This window comes from Malus sylvestris, chromosome 7 (genome assembly GCF_916048215.2).
Source record: "Malus sylvestris chromosome 7, drMalSylv7.2, whole genome shotgun sequence".
NCBI lineage: Eukaryota > Viridiplantae > Streptophyta > Magnoliopsida > Rosales > Rosaceae > Malus > Malus sylvestris.
The window spans coordinates 10010040-10034016 of NC_062266.1; the positions used below are offsets into that span (position 1 = coordinate 10010040).

General features: G+C 37.9%; 2 protein-coding genes across 3 annotated transcripts; one reads left to right on the forward strand and one right to left on the reverse strand.

The window, feature by feature from the left end:
* Positions 1–683: 683 nt before the first annotated feature.
* LOC126627834 (putative casein kinase II subunit beta-4) lies at positions 684–4726 on the reverse strand. The gene is made up of 5 exons (XM_050297399.1): positions 4145–4726; positions 3287–3505; positions 2179–2288; positions 1922–2087; positions 684–1272 (listed from the first exon to the last, which is right to left on the reverse strand). Exons 1-5 carry the CDS (start codon positions 4404–4406, stop codon positions 1142–1144), a joined length of 888 nt encoding a protein of 295 aa, XP_050153356.1. The 5' UTR covers positions 4407–4726; the 3' UTR covers positions 684–1141.
* Positions 4727–12234: 7508 nt separating this feature from the next.
* Positions 12235–15495, forward strand: LOC126628174 (cytochrome P450 714C2-like). Of its 2 annotated transcripts, XM_050297768.1 has the most exons (6): positions 12235–12386; positions 12485–12842; positions 12948–13174; positions 13332–13576; positions 13842–14217; positions 14904–15495. In XM_050297768.1, exons 2-6 carry the CDS (start codon positions 12557–12559, stop codon positions 15327–15329), a joined length of 1560 nt encoding a protein of 519 aa, XP_050153725.1. In that variant the 5' UTR covers positions 12235–12386; positions 12485–12556; the 3' UTR covers positions 15330–15495. The 2 variants fall into 2 exon arrangements, with proteins under 2 accessions (XP_050153725.1, XP_050153724.1); XM_050297767.1 differs by having other exon boundaries at positions 12235–12842.
* Positions 15496–23977: the final 8482 nt, after the last annotated feature.

A 23977-nucleotide genomic window follows, 5' to 3' on the forward strand; every position in this document is an offset into this window, starting at 1 on the left:
ATACATTAAAAGTGATGTGGGGTGTATTTGGAATATTTTTTTTTTAAACTTAATAAAGTCGAAATTGTCATTGCATAGTAGAATAAATAAGTAATTTAATATTGAATTTTTTGTAGGGTGCATTCAACAATATGCGGGGTGCTAATAAAAAAAACCATGATAAAATCACCTGTGAGGATTAAACAAAAAACAACTAAATTTTATTTTGTAAAATTACGTTACTAACTTTAACATTTTTGTTGTGATAGAAAACAAAAATATCTTCTCTTTTTTTTATTGACAAAAAGAGTTCCATCAATACATACTTCAGATAAGTTTAGACATACCAGTTCCAATCATGTCTTTAGATGATCCAAAGGAAAGTTCGCATCCCTTTCGGACAACGACCAATTTGTTTCTGTAGTTCGAGTGTTTTTTTAGCTTTACTTTTCAGGTCGGACATCTGCAGCGAAAGTTTTGTTTACATCACGGAGAAACTGAAAATTTTCGTCCACCAGTGACAAATTCTCAATCTCTTTGATTAAAACAAAACACGACTACAGGGACCTGGTCGAAAACCTAATTGTAAAAACAACAAAACTACAGAAGCCAAATCCATCACTATCCTTGTAAAAACATCCAAACTACAGGGACCAAACACCACCTTGCATGAACACAATGAAAAACTCATGTTCTAAGTGCGATTTAACTTCAAATACTACCGTTCTTGGCATTAAATCCATCAAGCAAATAATAGTAGCACATTAAATATATAAACAGGAATGTTGTGTCAAAGGGGCATAAGATAGTTGTGTCAAAGGGGCATAAGATCGGAGCATGATTAATCATAGTAAATGGAATGACAAACACGAACCGCTAATGCAAAGCACATCAATCTCAATAAACAAAATGAAATAACTTACAAGCGCTCCATTATCTCATGATTAAAAATCAAAGAAAGGTTTGCTATTTTGCTCTGCAAATAGGCCAACTTGCACTTTAAGCATTTCCAATGGTAGATCACTTGTAGTAGTTTCTGAGCTACTGCATCTTACCTCACTTGTCGCAGCCAGTCCCTTTACCAACGGAGGCATGAAGCAAGATAAGAACCAAGGCTGGTTAATAGTAAACCTCATCACAGGTTTTTCCGCTTGCACTGTGGTTACGGCTTGTGGAGCTTGAAACCAAAAACTCTTGGAACATAACTCTGTGTCGCCTTTTGTGGCTTAAGGTGTCCATAAGTCATCAAGAATAGGTGAGGAAATGTGGTTCCAAAATACGCTCCATCAATATCTTCAAAGTGTAAAGGAAATTGAGATATAAAATCAGAAAGTCAAACAAAACTAGAATATGGTAAAATACTAACAAGAGAGAGAGAGAGAGAGAGAGAGATTGAAAAGGAACAAATGAAGTGGTTTCATAAGCAGAGTTATGCAAATCTGATATTTGTTTATAATATTAATATCAGTCCCAGGAAGGACATTACACCCTACTAACGATTTATTAAAGCTCATTTATAACCACCAGCAAACATTCAAGTGCCCGCAAATTCAGTTGTTACACTTCCCACTCAATGATCAAATAAAATGCATGCCCAAATTTCATACTCCTGATATTGACACTTGGAAATGAAAGACATTGTTGACCAATTAAAGTAGTTTTTTTTTTCAAGCAGTTGCACTCAGCCTTGTGCCAACGACAAGAACAGAATGAAACTGCTAAAATGTAGAAGACCCCAAGCATAATATTAGACTGTCCAATGATATTTCCAAGAGAACAACATTGAACTTAACTACAACTTCTACAAAAGACCAAAATGGGTAGATTTCTTTCGTCAAAATTTGTAAGAAGACTCATCTAGCAGTTGAAAAGCCAAAACTGAAAAGAGAGAACTATGAAAAAAACTTCGGTGCGGATGCAAAATTTAGGCATTAAAGGATACTGCCTTGGTACTTCGATCGAGGGTAATATATATCTTCGCACTTGGGGCAGTATATTTTTACAGTGCTTGAACGAGGAATGTCCGATTGACCAACTGGAAGGCAAGGTTGTCCACAGCAGTACACTCTTGGGCATCTTCCAAAGTCATAGTTCTTGTACTTCTCCAACTGTAGAACTTTTAAGATCAATATTCTAACAAAAAAAAAAGAAGATACAATAAGAAGCCAAAATGCAAACGTACAATGGTCAAAATCTTACCATTGCAGACATTCCTTTGCTAGTCAGTATGTATCGAACATGAATAAGACCGTATAGCATCTCAGCTGCTGATTCAACCAACTCATTCTGCTCTTCAGTGAACATATCACCTGGACATAGTCCCCATTTATTAAGTGCCTCAATCTCAATGACAAAAAGGAAAAACAAGCACAACCAGAGCAGATACAGAGAGAGACAGCAATTCAGACAGACGGATAGAGAGGATATTAGAGCATTAGCTCCTGGGTATACTTTATTTCATCGTACCTTACAACCCACTATCCAAGTTTCAACCCCAATATCATCCTTTTTATATGTTATTTGGAGTTCTACCGCAGTTTCATCTAGGAATTGCATGCCTTCACTTTTGATCTCCAAGTCCCACGTTGATATTTCAAAATTAAGTATTCATATTTCATACCCATAAAAAAAAAATTTAGACCAAAAAACCATACCAAAACCTAATTACGAATCTTTATTCCTCACTATAATGCTAAATGCAAAACCAACTCAAGAAAACAACAATATTAATGGGCTGCTGGTGTCCACTGAAGACAGGGTCGAATGTTGTCACCCAATATCCAGCAAGATGTCCACCACCAGTAACCATACTACACATGTCAAGGCATCTTGATTCAGATCTCATAGGGCCACCATTACCAATTGAAAACTCAATAGGGTGTCACCAATCTTCTTTTTCGCCAACTACTTCATAAGTTTCATATCAATCTGTAATCCACTAGACTACTTTACTTATATTAACTAGAACTGTACCAATTTATTTTCATGGAATATATTTTCAAGAAACTTTCCAACCAACTAAACTGCACATGCAAACCCCCTACATTATATAACATATTACCTGGCTTGTCTCGAAATCAGTTTATATAATTCAAGCAGACAATTGATTAATTTCCATAAAACACTAATAGCCTTTCACTCCAAGGAGATTTATTAAAAGAGAGTGGCCTAAATTTAACAATCAAATAGTATGCAATTGTCATTACTTTTACTTTAAAAGATGTAAACAAGATGGTTTTAAAGGGAAAAAAAATTATGCACATGCATTCACACACAACAAGCCCCATTAGCATAGACAAATTCTTACCATGAGAAGACTCAACATCCAAAATCAGATCAAGTGCATAATCATAATATGGAACTTGACTGCTCAATCCACAGAGATTAAAATCATCTTGGATGTATTCATCATCAACTTCACAAAAAAATTCATTCCCTCGCAAATTGCAGAACCATGAAATCCAAGAAGTGTCATCTCCATCAGAACCACTGACATCTGATTCTTCACTGTCTGTTTCAGATTCCTCTGCAATTAAAGCAAACTAACTATGTAAGAATGACATGGCAATTTCCAATGCAAATGTCTACCAAGTAGATTTTTAGTCCTCTTCTACGGATTTCATGCATATTCATTAGTCAAACACTAAAAAGATGTAAAGTTACACAAGTGTGAGACTAGAATTTGGAAAAGAAATAAAATTGAAAACTTTTAAGACTTGGAACACCTAAGAATCTTTCCATTTCAAGTAATCATTCTACTCCGAACAAGCAATAAATGAGTGAACTTTCAACTTAGTAATATCCTAGTTTTTGCAAAAAAATAACTAAAAGTAGCATATTACATAATCAGGGCCCCTTTGCCAAACATAAACTCAGCATACAATAACATTAGACCCACATTCCATATATTCTCGGTGACTAATCCGTAATCATAAACATAAAGGACGTTGAATTACAAAATTAGCATGCGAAAACGAGAAAACCATTTATACATGGAACAAACCCAGATCATATAAGAAAGTTTGTAGTAATGATCTTAGTCCTAAAACACATTACTAGCTATCAACTCCCAATAAAAATACGAAAACAAAAACCATTAAACCAAAATCCAACAAATTTAAACCAAATAAACCGAAAACAACTAGAGAGCAAAAACAATACCGACCATCAGAGCATTTGTTCTTGGCGAGCGAGGCGGCCGTGGCTGCCACCGCACGGTGATCAAGCTGAGATTTACCAGCGGAAGTGGAGGGCACAGAGAGCCTCTCTTTGTCTTTACTGTTAGCCAAAGCTCTCGATGTGGATGGGGTGGACTTCTCTAGGTGCTTGTCCAGCGCATCGTTGATGCGCTTGCGGTCTAGCGACCCACCAACAATCTCTGTTTTCGACGACCCGCCACCGCCTCCACCGCCACGTTCCCTATACATGGTCTAATTTCGAACCCCTTTGGGTGAATTTTGGCTCTTGGATTTGAAGCGAGGGAGAAGGGTGGGTGTCAAGCCCTGTGGTGGCCTTCCATGGCGCGGTGGAGAGTTTGAATAAAACCCTAGATTTTCGAGAGCGGGGTGAGCGCGGTGTAGGTGTTTTGGAGGTTCTGAGGATCTGAGTGAGATCGAAGATTAGAGACACAGGGAGCGAGGGGGGACGAAGGAGAGAGAGCTAGGGTTTGGGCGGGGAGGGAGAGATGGGGCACGAGCTGTTGAGCAAAATGCTCTTTGGTGCCCCCCGTCTCATCTTTGTTTTCTAGTCCCACCGTTTATTGTTTTTTATTCACCTTCTTCATTTTCTTTATTTTTTTAATAAATGTTTTTTTTTACAACAGTCTAGTTGTATTCATTTTTATGTCATAAGTTCAAATCTTGTAGACGAATTCGATGCCAAATTAGCCTGCCCATTGATGACTTAGTTGAACTTCCTCTCTCCTTAATGTAAAATATATCATTCTACTAAAAAAAGTGCATTTTTTCTACCAAAAGTGCTATTCAAACTCATTTTTACATTTTACGCACACTTGTTATTTTTGACTCGATAATCTTCTTAAATTTATTTGATTCGATGACCTAAAATTGAGAAGAATATGTGAGAAGTATAAATAGGTTTATGGATGACACTACCCTTTTTACCTATAATTTAAATTTTGAGATTTGTGAAGTTGATATACTAAATCAAACTCATCCAACGGAAATCAATTAAGTAATGAGCATCACTATCATTTTAGGATGGTGAGCAAAGTTTTTTTTATTTTTTATTTTCTTTTAATTCAGCTCTGAAATCTTAGCTAATGTGTCTCATGTTCGGGCCTTGAGTTTGGATCTGAGTCATGCGATTTTAAGTTCCAAATTCAAAGTATTACATCTTAAATCTCGAGTCTTAACCAAGTTTTTAATCAATACTTTTAAAACGTAGACGTTTAATTCGAAAATAAGATGTAGGATTTTCGCACTTTATTGAGTGCAGGAACATAAATTTGTGCTCATGGTCTCGAGTTTGAGGTCTATGCCGTATGTTTTTTTTCTTTCAAGTTTTGAACTCTGTTAATCATTGACCTAATGCAAGTCCAAGGTTGAGACATGTGAGTCCAAGGCTGAGACATTATATAAAATGGTTACTAAGATTTGCATGATCAATAGAAATGGTCACTGAGATTGAAAATTAATAGAAATGGTCCCGAAGATTATCCATCGTTCATGATTTTAGTCATTCCGTTAAAAACTTTTTGGGCAATTTTCAAAGCTTCATAATTCAATCGATTCTTTACCAAATTCGACCCATAATATATCAAAATAAAGATAAGAAAGTGTAGAACAAGATTATATCTATTTGGAAGCCCAATAGTTGTTGGAGATGGCCGGAAAATAGCCTGAAATGTAACTAGTCCGAGGAAAAACTGGAATACTCGCCGAAAACTGGGTAAGCTTTAAACGTTCATAACTTTTTCAATACTTAACGAAATCGAGTGATTCACAAACGAAAATCATATTTCTCGACGAGACAAAGAGAATGGTATCTTTCTTTACTGCTAACTTTCCATGGTTTGGCAGGAAAACTACTTGAAAGTGGCTAACTCGAAAATGGTTAGCCACTTTCGAGCCGTTGTCCGACCAAACCACGACGAGTTAGTCTTCGAAACAGGTACCATTCTCTTCGTCTCGTCAAGAAGTATTATTTTCGTTTTTAAATCACTCGATTTGGTTGAGTATTGAAGAAGTTATGAATGTTTAAAATTTACCCAGTTTTCGACGAGTTTTTCAGTTTTCCAACGGACCAGTCACTTTTCATGCTGTTTTACGGCCATCTATGGCAACCATTGGGCTTCCAAATAGTATAATCTTATTCTACACTTTCCTATCTTCATTTTGATATATTATGAGTCGAATTTGGTTAAGAAATGATTGAGTTACAGAGTTTTGAAAATTGTTCAAAATGGTTTTTAACGGAATGACCAAAATCATGGATGATAAACAATCTCAGAGAACATTTCTATTGATTTTCGATCTCATGAACCATTCTATTGATCATGCAAATCTCATAGATCATTTTTTATAATAACCCAAAGGTTAAATGCTAAAAAATGACTCGTTTTAGTAAAAATTCATCTCTAATAGAGAGTTGGGCAAAAAATGTGTGGAACCCACCATGTCAAAAGTTGGCCGAAAGTCAGCCCCCTCCAAGCCCGATTTGCCATCCTCTACAATGTTATCCAATGGATGAGATGGACCCAAGCATGATCAATATGTTAAAACTATTTCCAAATAATGTTTTACAAAAGAAGCATCAGAGTGGGCTGCTCGAAAGCATCAAAATAACATTTTCAATTTGATAATTGATAATTTTCAATTCAATTTGTAGAAGTTAGCTGTCAGAAGGAATTAAAAAAAAAGATTTAAATTTTTATTATTATTTTTTCTATAAATGCCTTTGGTATTTCTACTCTATTTTTCACATTCTTTTAGTGATAAATGACACCCAAGATATGTTCGGATATTATTTTTTAATGTGGTAGCTTAATTTAATTAACGAATAAACTTAAAGAAAAACTTAAAAATAATAAAATTATTGAGGGACTATGTTTTAGCCGGTTAGAGATGGTATATAAAAATGGTATGGTACTATTCATTTAAATATAATTTTTTACAAAGCTATAATTCTGGACATAATTATATTTAGCCTCTTTCAGTTAGAGATTGCCTAACGGCTCGTTTGGTTCGCATATTAGAGTCTAAAGAATGGTATTGAAGTTTTTTTTTTTCATGTCTAATGAGTATAATTATGAGAATGATGATAGGCAGGTAAGAAAATTCTAATCGAGTATAAGAAGCCACTCATAAAGATACAATGAGTTTACAATGCGAGAAAAAAAAAAGCATGCCTAAAAGGCGAAGTTTTAAAAGGCGTGGAGGGTTTAGCGCCAAGGCATTTAGACGGGACGCATGCGGAGATTTAGGCTTTTCTAAAAAAAAAAAATTTAAATAAACTTATTATACGTATAAATAAAGGTGTATTTATACATAAAAAATAGAGTAATTAAGATCCCTTACATTGTTTCATACAGCTGACTCCAATTTTTTCTACTTTTGTTTAGACTAAACATCTATTTATTTAATATTTATCCATTTTTGTTCAAATACACACACACATATCCATTTAAGTTAGCTAACAACTAATTTTCTACATACACACACACACACATCCATTTAAGTTAGCTAACAACTAATTTTCTACAATCAAAGAATTTTAAATTAGTGGCTTTATTAAAAACATTAACTAATTCCTCATTATCATTAAAAAAAGAGTAACTTTTTGTTTCTCTTATTATATTTAATTAGTCTATTCTTTCATTAAAAAAATTTATTAACACTTTCATACGAAAACTTCATTAATTTGTTAAAATTCTACGTATACAACAACAACAACAACAACAATAAAACCTTATCCCACTAAGTGGAGTCGATTGTATGAATCCTAGAATGTCATTGCGCTCGATTCTGTGCCACATTTTCGTTTAGATCCAAATACTCCAAGTCTTTTCTTGGAGTCTCTTTTCAAGTCTTCCTAGGTCTATCTCTACTTCTATCTTGTAATTGCATCTTCTAACCGGAGTGTCTATAGGCCTTTGTCTGGGACCGTAGAAACTTCTTTTTGAACGACTCCACTCAAAATTTTATGTATAGTTATATATAAAAATGTATTTAAAACTTATGGTACATTTGAAAATAAACTTATCAATTTTTGGTACATTTAGATTTTAAATGTACCAAGAAACAAAATTTACCATAAAATCAAATGTACCCTTATTACAAGTAATCAAACGTACCAATATAATCAAACAATCATACAATCAAACGTACCACAAATAAAATTGTAGAAAAAAATGTTTAATCAACAAAAATCAAAAGCGAGGCGCCTACATCAAAACGCCCCTAAAAAATTACGTATTATATTGGGATACATAAATTGTGAAATAAAATGACATATAGATTATACAATATCAAAACATATTGAAAGTATAGGAGACAAACATTTAATGACTGTTTATCCAATTATTCAACAAGTCTTGTACAATTTATTAAAAAAAAATGAAATTCATCTATGTTCTGTTAAGTTAGAGTCGTAACCTAGGTGGGTCTAGACGAACAACTAGGTTGGTCTATGCCCCCTTCTTAATTTTCAAAAGCTTAGGGATTAATCGAGGCGGTGGCTAACTCCTTAACGCCTAAACGGGGATTTATAAAACAAGTGCTAAATGAGAATAATTCTCATTTATGTTTGAATGAAATCTTAGATTATGATCATCAGCTTGTTATAACAATATATATACTACTAAATAGTTACTTAGAAGCTATATCGCAATTACAAGCAGCTAATAATTAAAGATAGGTGTTAAAATAGCTCTAACTAAAATCGCAAAAATGACGAGGCAATTCTTTATATTCGGTAATATCTTTTGCAATCTCATGCTAAGGTTGTTATAGAATGAGATTGTTCATGAGATAAGAAAATGATGCAAGATGATGGCAAAAAGAAACTAAATAAAGAAAAATGAGAATTGAAATTTAGAATTCATTATTTTTTTAGTGCGAGGAGAGACCTGAAAATTCCAAAAGCTCAAACAATCTCACAAGAAAAAGGCACTAAACACAGAAAAAGCAGTCTAAATATTTCATTAATCAAAACATCCAAATTTGACCTTACTTTCAGCAAGAAGTGGGATTTGTAACATTTATAATTTACATTCAGAAAATTTGAAAAGACAAAATGAAATAAAGCTTCAACTAAAGCCCTCAGAAAACTGAAACTACAAAAGTTAATCAGAAATCTGAGCAGCACCTTATTTAACACACCACTTGGTTAATTGAAATACTTAAGACCCTTTCCAAATACTCCTAACGATCCATGAATGTATTGCCAACACATTTACATCCTTTCCAGGTTAGATAAATTTCGCCCTCGAATTTGGAAGTCAGTTCTCCTCAGTATCACCTTTGAATGGAATCAGGTGTTTCATATTGAATACATTAAATGTACGAATATGACTTGGTAATTTTAGGCGATAAGCGTTTGGGTTATTATTTTCAAAAATCTCATATGACCCAATTTTTCTTGCAAACAATTTGTTGTAATTACCAGCTGAAAAGCGATCCTTGTACAAAACAGCCGAAACAAAATCTTCTACATCAAACTCGACCATGCACCTTATGGAATCCGTATGAGCTTTTGTATTTCTAACTTGATTCTTGAAGGCATTTATGAGCCATGCTATGGACCTGTTTGACGTTATCAGTGAAAGTTTTTGCCTTGCTACTCTTTCTTTTCTTGTCTGGGACATAAGCAAGATCAACTGGTGCCCGCAAAATTAAGCCATAGATAATACATAGAAAGGACACATTCCAGTGCTGCAATTGACGAAAAGCTTGTAAGAGAACTTTGCAATGCATAACTTCTGATCCCACGACTTGAGATTTTCATCCACTAAGCAACGCAAAAATGTTTCCCAATGAGCGATTCACAATGTCAGTTTGCCAGTCTTTTTGAGGGTGATAGGCGATAGTGTAACTTCCACAAGCTCCTAAAAAAATAACTCAGAAGCTTGGTGTCCCGATTTGCAATAATTGAGCTTGGCAACCATGTAGTTGGTACACCTCATGAAAGAATATAGCAATTTTTGAAACCTGTTGTCTTCTTGAAGCAAGGTAATAAAGTGAGCCATATTTGAAAATCAATTGACCGCCACAAAAATTGGCTCCACACCACGTTGAATGCCAGACAAACTCAAAACAAAATCCATGCTTCTATCCGTCCAAAGTTGCGATGAAATGGGCAAAGGCATGTACAATACACCCAAGGTTTGCAGCAAAAGTATAATGCATTGCATGTGCATTTCACATGTCATTTAACCTCATCTTAAGTTAAATGATTTTTTGACATTTACTTACCTTTCACTGCTGTAACCAGTAACATGTCATTAACTGCAAGGTGTTTTACTTTCTTAAATGTCTCATTTACCTTGACTTGTAACTGCCTTGCGTGAGAAAGGTGAGAAGCTTCGTTGCGCTCTCTCTCTCTCTGTGGTGCTATTTCATGCAAAGCATGCACCACAATTTCATTAAGTATAGAGATTAAGCGATTTCGTCTGTACTGATTGTTTTCATTGACAGAAACTCTCTCTAGTTTTCTGGACTCTTATATGAATCTAACCATTTGAGGTTCATATTTGTTTGATTCTTCATAAATCGATCTGTAAATCACTATTGATATTCAAAATTATCTATTTCTTTGTAGGAGACTTCTCAAATCACTTTATTGAGTTTGTTTATTAATTCTATCATTTCATGGCTGTTGGTTCTTGAATTGGTTTTTGAAAGGTTTTCAATTTTTTTTAGGGAGTTTTTTTTATGCCACCTAAAAAATACTTGCAAGGGAACAAGTAGTTGTAGTATAAACGGTTTAAGCAAGGTCTTTCTCCACTAGGGTCAAACGGCATGGAATAAAAATCTAAAATTTTAACACTATCATATTGAAAGACTCACGAATCTACTCCAACTAGAATTACTCTAAAGTTTCTTTGTAGTGGGACCATGATTTTCCAGGACAGAAGCTAGATCCAAGTACGCCTACCTCAAAAGTCCGGTTATGGACTCAACAGCCTCTATAGCAGAGCTGATTAATTAAATGGATCAACAATGCCACCATCATCCTGTTTCGAAATCAGTGGGCGAAGTTTGTGAACTTTGTTGAGATAGGACCATTCTTGTTCCACAAGATTCAGGTACCTAATCCAGTATGGAATCAATATGTTTCCTATAACCTTGGAGCCCTTACAATCTAATGATTGGCGTGCGCCGCAAGTAATCACACTAATGAGGATACAATATCTACTTCCTAGATATCCTCATGGATTCTCTCGGTTTAATATAGATTCTACTATCCTAAAAGGTTCTCTCTTCGATTGATATAAATACATCATTTTAGGATTCATCTTTGGTAACTCAATCTCTGCACACTTATTCACTTCTCTAGCGTATTGCTTTAGTCTTAATATTGCTCACTAACTTGGTCATCTGAGAGCCTTTGACCGGCACACCCCCGGGTTCTAGGCTTATTTATGGTTGTGTTTCCTTTTACACGTAAACAGATTTGAGCCTCTCCATCACTCACGGTGTGTGAATTTGGTTCCAACATCCATTTCATGACTCTATGCTCAAAATAAATTTGCATGTCCTAAAACAAAATACAGCACAAATTATCAAAACTTTACCAAAATGAAAAATAAATTATAGTTAAGAATAAGATAATATATATATATATATATATATATTTATAGAATAATATCGACTCATCACTTTACAGTTCAAACACCTCAGCATATTGAAAGAATTTTTATTCTCATATCATTTGGATTCATATAGGATAGTATATCTTATAGATTCAAGCACAACTTGTGTTGGTTTGCTTGAATATTCAATGACTCACTCAAGGTTCTGAGTTAGCCTTGAATGAGTTGATTCGATTTATACATTTTGCAAAGAGGTTGATGGAGATGGATCATTGGAGTCATGCTACCTTCATTAGCTGGAATACAAATCTATAACAAAAGCGTCGTTGCTACGTAGGTACTATAACTACCACTTAGAATAAGTTTTTCTAGAGTGGTTGAGTTTGAAAAATTGTACTCGAAGAAATATTTTTAATGTAGCCTTACCGATTACGTGAGAATACCTCACCTGCAGTGCCTACTTTATTCCTCTTTATCAGATTGGAGTCCATATGGTGCCGACTCAGGACTTGCCGAAAAGAGAAAAACATGTAGTGGGTGCTACACTGCAAAGAAACTCAGAAGAGGCCAAAAACAAAGAGAAGACCACGAGTCCTGGTCGCAAGTTCTGTACAAACTTGTCTGAATCCATCCTGTGAGTGTTAAATTGTTAATTGACAAAAGAAAGAGGGATCCTATCACTTTAAATGTACTAAAGACCACAAAAGAAATTAAAAAAACCTGAATATCTAGCAGGAACATAGGTGGATTAAAACGAAAAAGGAAGGGTAGAAAGACAAGAAGAAGCTGAAAACAGAAGCAACAATGGCAGCAGCAAAGATGACATTGTCAGTTTTGTTTGGTGGGTTTTTTCTATTACTATTATATCTCTACGAGTCTTTGGTTTTGAAGCCAAAAAGGCAGAGATCAAAGCTTGAAAATCAAGGGATCAGAGGGCCTCCTCCTTCATCATTTCTCTTGGGAAATATCCCAGAAATTAAAAGCATCAAAGCCAAGGTGTCGAAGAATTCAAGAGCTCCAGAAACTAGTATTTCTCATGATTGGCCTTCAACCATCTTCCCTCATCTGGTGCAGTGGAGAAATGAGTATGGTAATTCCCATAGATCACACTACCTTTATTTCTCTGTTTTCTCTTTGGCCGTCTTTGTGCTGTTGGATTATACATGCATGCCTACTTAGTAGTAATTGGTGGCAGGGTCAATCTTCATGTATTCAAGTGGAAGCATACAGCTAGTAAGTGTTTCAGATGTAGACATGGTGAAGGAAGTTAGCATGTGCACATCTTTAAACTTAGGGAAGCCAGCTTACCTATCCAAGGACCGGAAGCCGCTGTTAGGCGAAGGAATTCTAGCTTCAAATGGCCCGATTTGGTCCCACCAAAGGAAGATCATTGCTCCTCAATTCTACTCTGATAAGGTTAAGGTAAATCACTCAGTTCAGTTGTAAAAAGATTGCTTCAGTTTGGTGTTTGTGTGAAGGTGTAAACTTTATTAATTTACTTTCGAATGTATTTGAGAAAAGAAAAAAAATTCTTTGCTTTCGGTATGACTAATGTTTATGCTTGCAAATCTCTTTGAAGGGTATGGTGGATTTGATGGTGGACTCTACCACCTCGTTGTTGAGGTCTTGGGAAAGTAAAATCGAAAGCGAGGGAGGAATTGCAGTCTTCAGAGTTGATGAGGATTTGAGAAGCTTGTCAGCTGACATAATATCACGATCATCCTTTGGAAGCGATTATTCACAAGGGAAAGAAATTTTCTTAAAGCTCAGAACTCTTCAAAAAGTCATGTCCCAGCTGGGAAACATTGGGATTCCTGGCTTAAGGTATATATATTACAAGGACGCTCAAATGATCGTACTTAATTTATTTAATAACCATAATAGATATTGTTGCAGTGGTTTTGTTTAAGTTGTGCTGCAGTTACTGCATTATGATATATGGTCACTTAAACAAAAACAAGCGGCGTTGTTTTTCATTAGCAAGTATCTGAGATGTCATTAGCAAAATACAGTACAATATGCTCACTATATCTTCAAATTCCTCATTCGTATCATATTAATGCTTCCGTTAATGGCCCAAACGATATAGATACTTGCCAACAAAAAGCAACAGAGAGATATGGAGATTAGAGAAAGATATCCGCTCAATGATATTAAGGGTTGCAAACAAACACAGTATGGAGGCTACTGATGAGAAGGACCTTCTGCAAATGATACTTGAGGGAGCCAAAAATTATGACGATGCAGATAGTCTATTTTCTGCTGGTCTCTCTAAAGAAAAGTTTATAGTAGATAATTGCAAAAATATATACTTTGCTGGCCATGAGACCACCGCCATCACCGCATCTTGGAGCTTGATGTTATTAGCTGCACATCCAGAGTGGCAAGCACGTGTTCGTGCTGAGGTGCTTGAGATTTGCAGGGGGACTATTCCAGATGCTGATATGCTTCGAAGCATGAAAACAGTACGTTAATTACAGCACATATACAAATCTTCCTAAATTTTACTCACTACATACATTTGCTAGTGATCCTGTTTGGGATAGTTTTTTTTTTTGTCCCCTGTTCTGGCAATGCATGGTAAAACCGCTTTTAATAGTATTTGACATAAATCGACAAAAGTCAGGACTTCAAGGGAGGTGGATTGTCTGTCCTCCATTTCCATACTTTTCCCATTCTCTCTTGTTTTGTGTGGTCACGGTTAAACCACGTCAACATTTTATATTCCTATTATTTTTGTTTTATTATTTTTATAAAAAAATTAATATAAAATGTTGATGTGGCTTAATCGTGACCACACAAACAAAAGGGGATGTGAAGAGTATGGAAATGGGAGCGCAGACAATCCACCTCCAACTTTAAGTGCTTCAGAGAAGTACATATCAGGAAGCCATTCTGGGCCAGAAAAACACCTGAATTTTTAGACTTTTAGTTGAAACATTTTAAATGCTTCCAACAAAACTACTGCTTTCTAACAAAGGCACTATTGACTAAAAGCATTTTATAGTTATACAGAAGCACTCTCAAACATGTCTAAAATTAAAATATCATGTGGAATTCCATATTTGGAATAAGAATTTATTTCCTTTCAACAAAAATTATATATACTTATATTCTGAAATCTTTATAATGTATCTGTATATATTGGCAGTTGAATATGGTGATTCAAGAAACATTGCGTCTGTACCCACCGGCCGTGTTTGTCATAAGACAAGCTTTGGAAGATATTAAGCTCAAGGACATCATAGTTCCCAAAGGAATGAACATTCAGATTCCAATCCCAATACTGCAGCAGCTGCCTGATCTATGGGGACCCGATGCCCTCGATTTCAATCCAGAAAGATTCAAGAATGGAGTTCTTGGGGCTTGCAAGGTTCCTCAAGCTTATTTGCCATTTGGAGTTGGTGCTCGCGTTTGTGTGGGGCAACAGTTTGCCATGACAGAATTGAAGGTGATTCTGGCTCTTATAATATCCCAGTTTTCCTTCTCACTCTCACCTACATACCAACACTGCCCAGCTTTTAGCTTGGTTATTGAACCTGGAAATGGTGTAAATCTCCATGTGAGGAGAGTGTAAAATTATGTTGCCAACAGTCGATTTTATTATCATAGGGCATATAGATCGGCAAACTCTTAACTTTTTTCTTATAATGTCGATGTAGGATGCAATGTGGAAATGGATCATTTGCAAACTCTTTTCTCACATATTTGAAATAAAATGCAAGCCCTCCTTTGATTGCTTATTTTTCTTATTAATATAACAAGCTCACGTTTTACAGGACGTAATCACGATTTGAGAATCGGGTGGGCTGTACATAAGCCAATATTTTTGCTCAAATTTGGTGAAGTTGCATCAATTTATTCATATGTGCTCAAATTTAGCAAAGTTGCATCAAATTTATGTTGTCGTGTGTCAACCAATTAGTTTTGGAATGTAATTAGGTTTCCTTAGGTTAGGGTGGATTCCTTCCTAGTTTGGTTTTAACTCTCCTTTAATATTTCTTGTACCACAAGTTGTGGGATGTATACATATGGCCTCCATATTGGAGAGATGATACAACAAGAAGAATTAACCAAATATGCAAACTTTATCTTGGCATCAGAGCTGAGTTTTTCGGCGTGGTCTCTTTCTCTAAACCTAATCCTATTGTCTGTAATCTAACCCTATCGCTTGTGCTGCGTTCTGAGACAAGGGACTCACACGCAAGACACCCAGAAAGCCAAAACACAACTTTGCTGCTGCTATGGCTGGAGAAGGAGCAATTATTCCAATTGGGGTTTCGATTCCTAGTTCAAATGAATCTCCAAATGAGTACCTTATTGTTCAGATTCAAAATCAATGATTCAAACTTTAAAATTTGGTCGAAGATGATGGAGGTTCACGCGGAAGGATTAAATAAGATGGGATATCTCAATGGAAAGACTTCGGCAGTGGATGAGACAGAACTTGGGTTTTTGAAGTGGTACATTGAGGATGCAATCGTCCAAGGATGGCTGCTAAAAACTTTGGAACCACATCTGTTTGGCCTATTCATTGAGATACCAACGACACATGATATTTGGGAGAGTGTCAGCCAAATATTCTATGATGGGGTAGAAGAGTCCCAATATTATGAGCTACGATGCAAGGCAACAAGGACATCCGGTGAATGTCTATTTTGCAGAACTCAAAAGGGTATGGCAGGCGATGGATAAATGACGTGCCAACAAGATGGTGTGTGCAGCTGACTTGAAGAGTAGGAAGGACGATCTTAAAAAAGATGGGGTGTACGACTTTCTTGCAGGACTAGATGACTCATTGGATGCGGTTCGAAGCATGCTTATTCAATCGAAAACCGTCCCTGGAATAGATGAGTACTTCAATACCATTTGGCGAGAAACACAACACCATGCTGGGAGAGAAGGATGCTGATAGTGGTCAATTAATGGCCATGGTTAGTAAACCATTATGTGGTTCTTCACGTTCTATAAGGAATTTGGAAAACGATGAATGACAAGCTACAATGCACCAACTGCAATGGAACTCGTCACCCAAAAGATACTTGTTTCGAAATACATGGATATCCCGAATGGTTCCTGGAACGAAGAAAGCAAATTAAAGGAAAACCAGGCAACAAATGCCTAGCCCAAGCAAAGAAGGTTGAAGCTGAGCTAGGCATGGCTACGATAGCAACCCATTATGATGGTTCTGAAAGGACCAAAGCAAGACATGATGGGTCTGGAGGAATCATTGTCGTGGCAGCAGCCTATTATGATGGGCCTGGAATTCAAGGAGCAGCTATGAGCTATAGCACCGAGGGCCATGACTTACCCACAGAAAGGGAGCAAGAACATTGGGCAACAGTTGTCCATTCTAAACATGATTTCTTCTAATAAATATGATGGTCCAGGTAATAAGAGCACTACCTTAATTGGTTTCGTTGATCAAGATACAGGTTGGATTATTAACTCAGGAGTTACTGATCATATGACTTACGATCAAACCCTCTTCGTCTTTATGGCACCACTACCAAGGCATAACATTATCACGGCAAATGGGGGTGTTGCTCTAGTTACAGGGGCGGGCTATGTGGAACTTACCTCAAATCTCTCTTTACATAATTGTTTGCTTGTTCCCTCATGTTCCAGTAACTTATTATCTGTGGGCCAAGTCACTGAGCAATTACACTGTGTTGTGCTAGTGTTTTCTATTTTCTATTTACTTCAGGATATCTGAAATCAGATGACCATTGATTGTGGTACTAAGAGGAGGGGGTTGTACTATGTAGATGATGTGTCACGGGGATGTGTTCATCATGTTTAAAGTCATAGCAGTGGAAAGATGAAGATTGTTCAGATATGGCATCATCGATTAGGTCATGCTTTATTTGGAAACTTAAGGAAATTACTTCCGTCATTGTTTAATAATATTTCAGACTCTTCCTTAAAGTGTAATGTTTGCACCTTAGCTAAAAGTCATCGTGCTTCTTTTTCTCCAAGTTTTAATAAAATCACAATTCCTTTTGAGTTGATTTATTCTGATGTGTGGGTGCCATCTCCAGTTACTACTCAGCATGATGTACCTTGGTTTGTAACATTGGTCGATGATTGTACCTGAATGATATGGTTGTATCCTATGAAAAATAAAAGTGATGTGGGTGAAATCTTCGAGACATTCTTTTCTATAGTTTGCAACCAATACTCATTCCCTGTTAAAATTCTCTGATCGGACAATGGCGGCGAATATATTATCATGATCTTTCTCAATTCTTCAAGGAACACAGTATCTTTCATGAAACTACTTGTCCTTAGACTCCACAACAAAACGGAGTGGTAGAAAGAAAGAATAGCCACATTCTTGAGACTACCCAAGCACTTATAGTTGCTGCATGTGCATCCACAGCATATTGGATAGATGCGGTGACCTATACCATTTACCTTATGAATTGCATGCCTTCTCGAGTTCTCTCTTTTCGAACTCCCTTGGCCGTGTTTCCAGACCAGGCTACCCTCCCATCCACTCTTCACCTAGAACCATGAGTTTTTGGATGTGTAGCATATGTCCATCTTCGCAAAAATCAACAAAGCAAACTTAATCTGTGTGTAGTCCGGTGTGTTTTCCTTGGCTTTAGTCCACAACAAAAAGGCTATCGGTGTTACCATATGTCTACTCGGCATATGTATGTCACTATAGATGTCACCTTCTTTGAAGAGGAATTATTTTTCCTCCCCAGCCATACTTCTCAAGGGGAGACGACAACAGATGAGAACTATGGCTGGTTTGATATGCCAGCCGAATATGCAGGGCCCAATAAAGGAGACCATAACTGCCTCTTGGGAGATTGCCCACGTGGGCGTGTAGCAAGTGAAGAAAGCCCATATAGGCTGGTTAGTGAGCAAATAGGCCAAGCGGTCGAGAGCCAAGAATGCCCAGATGGGCCGATTACCGAGAAAATAAATAGCCTAAGTAGGCCAGCTGCTGTTGTCTCTTTAAACGACCCAAATGGGCTAGGTGAACAACCTAAGTGAGCCACTAAATTTCTAGAATAGTCAATGCACACAGTCAAGGTCTAGTCCACCTGATGAACATGGGGTACACTACTACTCCTATCCTTTTACTCCTCTAGTACCTGTCCAAGATCAACTGGATATCCCTGAGGTAAGTACTAACTTACATAGAACTCAACTTGTTTATGTATTGCCTTCTAGACAAAACCATGGAAAGCATACTTTTCAAAGGAAAATGTGCAATATTCAAAGGAAAATGTGCAATATTCAATTGCACACTATGTTCCTACTCATAGTCTCTTGCCCAGTTATTGCACATTAGTTCAGCAGATGAAAGATATAAAAATACCCACGAGAGTAGAAAATGCCTTGAAGGATTCGAAATGGACACAAGCAGTGCAGGTTGAAATTGAGAATTTACAAAAGAATAATATGTGGACAGTGGTGTCACTCCTTAAAGAAAAAAACTAGTAGGTTGTAAATGGGTATTTGCCAATAAACACAGGGTAGATGGAACTATTGATATATACAAGGCAAGGTTGGTAACAAAGGGATACACACAGACTTTTGGTATCGATTATTAGGAAACCTTTGCTCTAGTTGCAAAGATGAATACCATTAGAGTTATGTTGTCTCTAGCCGCTAACTTTGGTTGGCTTCTGAGATAGCTTGAGCTTGACATAAAAAATACTTTCTTACATGGAGATTTAGAGGAAGAGGTATACATGTACTTTCCACCAAGGTACGGTATTGTGAACTCGAGTGTGAAAGTGTGCAGACTTCGGAAGGCATTGAATGGTCTTAGGCAGTCACTTGAAGCATGGTTTGGGAGATTCTTTCAGGCTATGAAAAAGCATAGATACCGGCAGAGAAATTCTGATCACACTTTATCAATCAAGAGTAAGGATGGTAAAGTGACCTTACTTATCATATATGTGGATGATTGATTGTTGTAGGTAATGATACAAAGGAGATTGAAAGACTACAAGGGTGCTTGTCTTCTGAATTTGAGATGAAGGACTTAGGAAGACTGAAGTATTTCCTGGGAATTGAAGTGGCTAGGTCTCGTGAAGGGATATACTTGTCATAACATAAATACGTATTGGATATTTTATCTGAAACAAGTATGCTGGCGTGTAAGCCATGAAACATACCAATTGTGCAGAATCATTATCTTGCAATCTATCTAGATCAAGTTTCGACCAATAAGGAGTATTATCAAAAGTTAGGGGGAAGATTAATTTATCTATCACTTACTTGGCCGGATATTGCCTATGTAATGAGTGCAGTCAGTTATGTGGATGCAAATTTTCTCCTCTTCGATCTTGGACAATTTTGCACCTACAAAACAACTAGCACCTTAGGTTAAGGCCAAGAGCCTCACGCACCCACGATGAATGGGGGGGCTTTGGCCGAAGAACCTCCGATGCCAAAGTTAGAATTTTAGAGAGAAATAGTGTTTAGAATATTTGGGATTTTTTTGTAAGATAATTGGAACTAGTGTTTTGTGAAAATGGGACCCAATTTATAGGAGAGGAAAGGGTGATTTATTTTGGGGGGTTATGGAGATAATGGGCTAGTTATTTTGGGGAGTTATGGAAATAATTGGCTAGTTAATTAGCAAATAGTAATAACCTAATTAACTAGCTATTTGAATTTCATAAAAAGGGGGAGAAAATGGCAGCAACAAACAGAAAATAAAGGGCATGGCCGGCCCTAGTGGGTTTTTGGTTATAATTTGGAGGTTTAGTTGATAATTAAGGGATTGATTAGGTAATTAATCCCTTAATTAGTCAATTTTAGGAAATATGAAAGGAATACGTATATTATTTAGCTAATTGATTAGCTAAATAATGAAATGGGAAATATATGAATAAATTAGGTTTTAAGTTGATACCTATTTTGGGCACTTTTGACTTGGTTGAAGGATAATTGTCTGCTGCTTGTGCGTAGGAATCCCGGTATACCTCAAGGGTAGTTTTGTCTTTTTTTTGTCAAAAATCCACGTGTCGCCTTGTGATTATTTTTGGCTCCACAAATGCCCCCACACCTGTTGGGCTGCTTGTAGGAAAAGGCAACAGGTGTAGAGATTTTCTTGCTTTAGGAAACTTAAGACCGCTTCCTATTTTGATGTTTATTCTCTCTTTAAATGGAAATTAGATCCTTCTAGGAAAGGGAAATAAATTTCTCTCAAAGCCTATTTAAGTCCACCTTAAGTGGGTTATTAAATCAACTTTAGAGAGCGATTTATTCTACCCAACAAGAGAGAGAAAGTTAGAGAATATTTGTTCCCCCTCCTCTAGCAATCTTCTACATCTTGTCCGTGCAAAGGACCGTCTTTCGTTGATTTCTTCGTCTTCTCCATGCCGCACCGATGTAAGAAAAATTTAATTTTTCTTGCCTTCTTCTTGGATGGTGCTATTGTAGGGCAGCCGTCGGGGTGGTGCGGCACATCGGCTGGCAAGGGCCAGGAGTTGGCTTGGCATGGGCCGAGGAGATGTCGTGGCAGGGACCACTGCTTGGGCAGCTTGGCTTGGCTTGAGCCAAGGGCAGCTTGTGCAGCTGGGGTCGCGGATTGTGGCGTTGAGCGCAATGCTAGGCGAGATGCATGGCTCATGTCTTTTGGGCTCTTGGACCTGACTCGGACCAGGCTGGTGATTGAGAGAAATGAGGAGATTGTGGGTCTCATGGGCTGCTAGAATGTTGGGTTGAACTCCCCTGCTGGGTACCACGAATGGCGTTGGCTACTTTAACTCTCTTCGTCATGAGAAACGTAGGCTGCTCCCAAAATAAGAGGTGAATAGGATCAAGGCGGATGCATTGGTTCGTCCAATCACCGTTGTGGATCCTGCTGCAAGTGAAGGTGGGAAAAGGGATCTTCCCAGCCTGCTTAAGAGATGCCGGCTGAGAAAAAACCAAAAGACTTCTTTCGCTGCTTATGCAAAGGAGGAAAAGTTGATTGTTACTTATAATCAAGTGATCCACTTTAAGAGAATCGTCGATAGGCTTGAACCCCAAGTGTTGGAACTTCAAGGTGTACTGAAGATCAACGAAATTTTGAAGAAAGAAGTGGATGAGCTGCAGCGCGTCCATGTTGGTATTGGTGAAGTAATTGGAGAAGTTGGTGCCCAGGCTGGAGCAATCGGGGGTGATGCCGCTGCTAAGAGCTTCGTGGCTGCTGAAGGTGTGGCGACCGAATAGTCATGGGATGTCCAGGCTGCTAAAGTGTAGTCATCTAGGTAGCCTTTAAGATTTTCTTTGTTTTTCCTTGTAGCTCTTGTTTTGCTTGAACTCCTTTGGCCTTTGCTAGTTGTTTATAAACATGTTTTCCTTCGCTTTTCTTCATCTTCGCTTCTTTTGTTCATGCCCTAACCTTTAGACTTGATAGACCAGTGGCAGGCATGCTACTTTTTTTATAAGCAGACAAGCTCACGTAGCCTATGCAGCCGTAGGTGTTGGTGTAGAACTTTGCAAAGTTGTTAGCCATTGGGTTGGCAGCAGGATACCTTACTTACAGAAGCAGACAAGTCCGCGTAACCACTAGGCTGTTAACCTTGACTTTCTCCAATTCCGTAGGTTGCGCAGCAAGTATCACAACACTTTAGGACTTGGTATAGGTTCTTCCGCGCTTGGTAGAGTTGAAGCTTATCGACTACGTAGCATGTCGGCAGTGGATAAAACTTCGTATATGCGTGCTAGCTTGTTTAACCTTTCACAAGAATGTGCGGTTGTATAAGTCTAGTGTGGCTTTACTGCTCGAAGGGCAAGCCGTAGGCAGTTTTCAGGAATCCGTAGGCTACCTTAGTGCACTCGATAGCAGCTTTAAGATTCCAGGGCAGCCGTCCATCGGATGTACTGCGTAATGTGCCCTCTCCGTCTCTAGGGCCCGGTTCCCTACAGATTAGGCCAAGAGACCCAAAATCCTTCAGTTAGCTAAGCTTTGAAAAAGACCATTGCGGCTACTTCTAGGAATCCCGGCGCAAGCCATCGTGCATCTAGTTATACTAGGGCAGCTCGGCTCATCCACGTCTGGATATTTGGAGTGTAGAGTTTATCCTCCCATTCTTGGAGAGCTGACCCATGTGGGTGTCGGGGAATTGGTTTACCCTCTCGAGTTGGAGAGCAATTAGTTTACCCTCTCGCACTGGAGAGCATGGTTGGTCCATCGGGGGGCGCAATTCCTGCGGTAAGTCCCTAAGAAGGGCGCGGTCTTCTTTTGAAGTGCAGGAGTGATCAGTTGTTGTAAGCATGCAGCCAAGCCAAGTTGTGATTACTTCTAAATTCCTCATTGAAAAACAAGTGAAACGAACGAGAACTTTAGCTGTAAGGTAGGAACTGCATAACAACTGGATAGTCCTCAGCTTGTGAGGTGGTGCCCGTCGAGCTTCTTGAGTCTTCGGGTTTTGATGTAGCGGGAGGTCACACATGGTACTTCTTCAGATTGTAGGCCATCCATTGTTTTTCAATCTTTTTGCCGCTTCATGGTGGTGAGGGTGTAATTACTCTTGCCCCTTACTCTGCTGATCTTGTACGGACCTTCCCAGATAGGATCCATCTTTTTGGAGCCTTCTCTGCCGGTAGTGATGAAGGCTTTTCTGCTCCGTCGACATGCAAATGCCAGAAGTCTCCATCGGGTGGAGTAGGCGCAGCTAGAGTGTGCTCGGCTACTTCTGAGGCATCGTTGGGCCGCTCTGTTGCGTCACCTAGGCTCGGCGTGAAGGCGCAGTAGAGAGCTGTGGAGATGGGGCCATGTCGTACGCAGCAGGAGATGCTCAACTGTCGGTATTGGGCCACTCTAGAGTTGAATCATTGAGCAAGGGTCGGCTAGGGCCGTGTGGTGCGCAGCAAGAAATGGTACTCAACTGCCGGTACATGTTGCTCCTATGTAGAATCTTTTAGGGTGACGAGGATAAAACTTGCTTTCGAGTGTGTCCTTCCAGTGTTGCCTTCGTCAGAAAACTTTACATTCGCCAGGGTCTACGCCTTTATCGTCGCACGTCTGGATTGGGCAGAATAGTACGTCATGAGGATGATTGCATGCGTTTGAAAGTAAAACTTGTGCTTTCGGGTTGCAACAACTATCGCCAAAGTTAGCTTTTGAATTTTTAATAGCATCGAGGAGAGCTTTTGAACTGTAGAATACAGGTAACTGTGGAATATTGGTAGTCGGGCCCCCATCTCTTCTCGCATGATGGTAGAGCTTATTGCTACTTAAAATACAATCAAACATGTGAATAA